Here is a 3,904-nt window from a genome sequence, read left to right on the forward strand (position 1 = left end):
GCCTTCAGGTATGTGAAACACAGGTTTATTCTATTTTTGTAGACTCACCTCGCTTTTCCTACAGCTGTCCTTCATCAAAAGTGTTTTCTTCGTCTTCATGCGTTTATGGCGAATTGCGCCTACAGTTGTTGTTTATGAAGGCAGGAATCAGCGGAGCTAAAATGCTCCCCTGCGGTTTTAATGTACTTGCCCCAGCGCTGCCAAAAGACTGTAGCTGACTTTGCTTGCCATATAATGGGGTTTTCCTTCATTTGTTAGACTGATTTCCTGTAAGTGGTAGCCCCGCCAGGTGGACTGAACTGCGTCAGAAGTCATTAATATCAGATTTACATTTTCTTTCAATGCTTCACACTTGCGGAATTGGAATGCCTATGCCCTTAACGCCAAGCTCTTGTTGAGTAACGAAGATTACACAAAATATTGACATTTGGCCCCTCTTCTTCTGGCCTTCATCCCTCATCACCTCTCTTTCCCCCTTTGTTTTAACTTCACAAGCCTAACGAACGACTGTTTCACCCACTTTGCTGGCTCAGAGGTAGTTTATTAATTTGAGTGTATAAGGCTGCCTGTGCTCACTCTCATATTCTCTCATTTATTCGGATGTCAAAGGAAGTTTCTAATGAGCTGAGGAGGAAGGGCAGATACACTGTATTTGCACATACATATTCTACTTCTGGTCTGTGCAGTCGTTCCAGCTCACTTTCTCGTATATTTAGATGTTTGTTGGTAAGATTAATTACTGTGCTGTTTGTGGCTGAGTGTAAGTCAAAATTAATGTAACGCAGGTCTCTCGGCCCTGGTAGTGTCTCCAGACTGGTCCCCTGTGAGGCAGCGAGGCCTCTGAATCCATTCTGGCCAAAACCCGGCCTTGTGTAGACAGACTGCGGCCTCTTTTGGACACACGCACACATGCAAGGACTGGATGAAAGGAAGGAGGACACTTCAGCGAATGATTAAAGGGCAAAAGTCTCGGGGGCAGAATTTGGGGGAATTTTGAGTTTTTTTTTTGCCTTAAAATGTTTTTAATATAAACTGACATATTGGTACAGTGCAAACACCACTGGGAACATTGGTATTATGATAACTCTGAGCTACTGGGATTATATCTGGATGTCAGCTGATTGATTTAGTATATCCCAGATCAGCAGTGGCAGGGGGTCTGGTTAAGTGGAAGCAAGGTCAAGTTCATTTAGTAACTGATGGTCCCACCATTTAGAGTAAAACAGACCATAAAAGCAGGGTATGCTTTAGGGCGGGGCTACCTTGTGATTGACAGCTCATTCTCAATGAGTCCGTCCAATACTGATGTTACAGTATGTTTGCAAAAGTTTAGAAAATCTATTACATCATTTTTCCACCAGTTAGGTCTGACAAATGTATTTTTCAGCTGCCAGAATTTATCTGGGTTACAGTTCTTTAATTATCAAACATAAGGGATCCTAACTTTTCCAACTACATAAACACTGCACTCTATAGACTGAGAGTCATTTTTACACCTCCAGTTCCCTCTCCTCGATGTCACCGAGTCATTTAAATGGGTTTTTGTTAGATGCCTGAATGCAATAATCCCAAATACAGCTGAAAAATCCCATTAGCTTTTTGTTGAAGGAACCAGGTCGACATCTTTACTGTGGTGCCGATGCTAGCCATCTTAGCTTAGCATATTAGCATGCTAACAATTGTTTATCAGAACTATGAACTAAGTAAAGCTGAGGCAGATCATTATTATATGATCAGTCATTAGAGGTTGAGCCGTCAGTGTTATATTATTAATCAATGTTTGTAATGGAGCCACACCACTAGTGTTCCTAAAAATGTCTTTTTAAAACTTAATTTTTTGTCTTAAACGGTTTTAAGAAGACCATTATTTTATATTATATTAATTAGTGTGAAGAAGTTGTAAAATGTGTAACAAGGTTTGCAGAAAAATCACAAAAGAACAGAACCAACGCATCATAATACTTTTATTAACTGATAATTATTTCAGTTTGTTCTCCCAGTTTTCCAATGTGAGGATTTCTAGTATTCATTTTAAATCAAGTCCCTTGTTAACTGTAGTTCAGACAAAATAAACAATTGGAAGAAAGAAATGCATCATTGCACGGACATGTGTCTTCATTTCCTGGCATTTAACTGAACAATTACACAATTAATCAAAAGATAATTTATAGATTATGTTAGTGCCTTAGATCTGTGGGCTCAAAGGATTATTCTTATTGTTAATAATAATAATAATCTTTTCCCATGAAAAGAACAGCGCGTTGGTCGTCTGTCCAAGCTCATTGGTTCCTACTGAAGACATAAACAGCTCAGTAAGGCTCAGTAGTTTCCTAAAACAGACACTCGCTGCAGTTTCTAGCAAATGTTACTCAATCAGGAGGAAATAGTGCATTTGTTTGGGACTATTTTAAGCAGCAGATTAGTCAAGATTTGGTGCTCAGGCAGCAGGACAGTGTATGTCAAAATAAACTTTATACAGTGTGTTTAGTTGAATTTAAGATATAAATAAATCCAGTTCAGGACAGTTCTTGCTCATGTCTAAGTCTAATGTGATAATAGATACAATTAATATTGTAATGATGAAAAGAAAAATTAATTTTTTAGTCAAATAATATCAAAAAATTTTTGGGGGGGAGGACCCCCAACAGCCCCCAGGCACAAAAATGTATGTATGTGTTTGAACCAGCTTCAGTCATGTTTTAAATACATATATTTTTGTATTTTTCCCTTTAACAGTGGCACAAAAGTAGTAATTTCAGGCATATATTTATTTAATTATAACCTTTTTACGAACATTCTGGTTTTCATTGTAATGGAGGAACCCAGTGCAACAGTGTGGCTCACTCATGTGTTTTTAATTTATTTTATTTTAGTAACACAAAAACAAAAACAAGACCAACAAAAGAACTAAAAAATATAATGAATAAATAACTCAAATTAAAAAAGAAAATAAAGGGAAAGCTTCCTGTTGTAGTCTCATTGTTATATTAAATATTGCAGTATTCAGTATCTTAAAGTATTCCAGCCACGTTCAGGAATTAAATTCTGCTCTTTATTCCTATTAACGTCCTTTTCGAGATCCAACTTATGCTTCAAAAACATTTTAAACCGTTCAATGTTTAATTGTTGTCTCTTTGAAGCTCTAAATACATGTTTTCCTCATCGTAATGACAATATTGTTCAGATCTTTTCCTTCTACATCATCTCTTAAATCACCAAGCATTATGGACAAACATAAAACTGTGAATTAATAGTTAATTAACAGATTTTGGGCAGCAGTGGAGCTCAGTGGCACAGAGGAGGGAGATTTAGCGGACTGTGATACAAACACCAGACATTCAGGGTTTGTTTTAAGCCTTTTGTTGACAATAATTGAGAACAATTTGTTGAAGACCATCGAATATTACCGTCCGTATCCTTTAACAGGCAGCTGAGGAATCCTCTCTCTTATCTGTCACATCCCTCCTCTCTCTCTCTCCGTCTCCCTCTCGTTCCTCCTCTGCTAACTCAGAGTCTGCGATGGTGCTTAAAATTGCTAATGTTCCCTCACCCACCCTTTTTTGCATCATTCTCTCTTCTCCTTTTTCAAGTTTAAGTGACACATCTGAAACTCTGTGAGCAGCGAGCGTTGGGGAAGTCAGTTTGACTTCATTTAAGAGCCGGGTAGCTAAGAACAAAGCCTCTTGCTTTAGCATAGACTAAAAAGCCTGTGTGTGTGTTTTCTGCAGGTGTCCATTGTGACAGTGTGTGCGAGGAAGGACGCTGGGGACCCAACTGCTCCTACAGCTGCACCTGTGAGAACGGAGGCTCCTGCTCCCCAGAGGACGGCACCTGTGTGTGCGCCCCCGGGTACCGCGGCACCAACTGCAGGCGAAGTAAAGACACATTCCACACACACACACAC

The 3,904-nt window shown here is 39.0% G+C and overlaps 1 protein-coding gene across 1 annotated transcript in view; it reads left to right on the forward strand.

Annotated features, from left to right (window-relative positions):
* The window catches only part of LOC118320854 (multiple epidermal growth factor-like domains protein 11), a gene marked incomplete in the record, with an annotated part of 94,827 nt that overhangs the window by 72,225 nt on the left and 18,698 nt on the right, over positions 1 to 3,904 (forward strand). The window contains 1 exon segment of the mRNA XM_035651977.1: positions 3,729 to 3,875. Within this exon segment, the coding sequence (XP_035507870.1) occupies positions 3,729 to 3,875 (147 nt within the window).

The sequence above is a fragment of the Morone saxatilis genome, unplaced genomic scaffold (genome assembly GCF_004916995.1).
Source record: "Morone saxatilis isolate NCDOM2014 unplaced genomic scaffold, NCSU_SB_2.0 Contig11, whole genome shotgun sequence".
NCBI classification, from domain to species: domain Eukaryota; kingdom Metazoa; phylum Chordata; class Actinopteri; family Moronidae; genus Morone; species Morone saxatilis.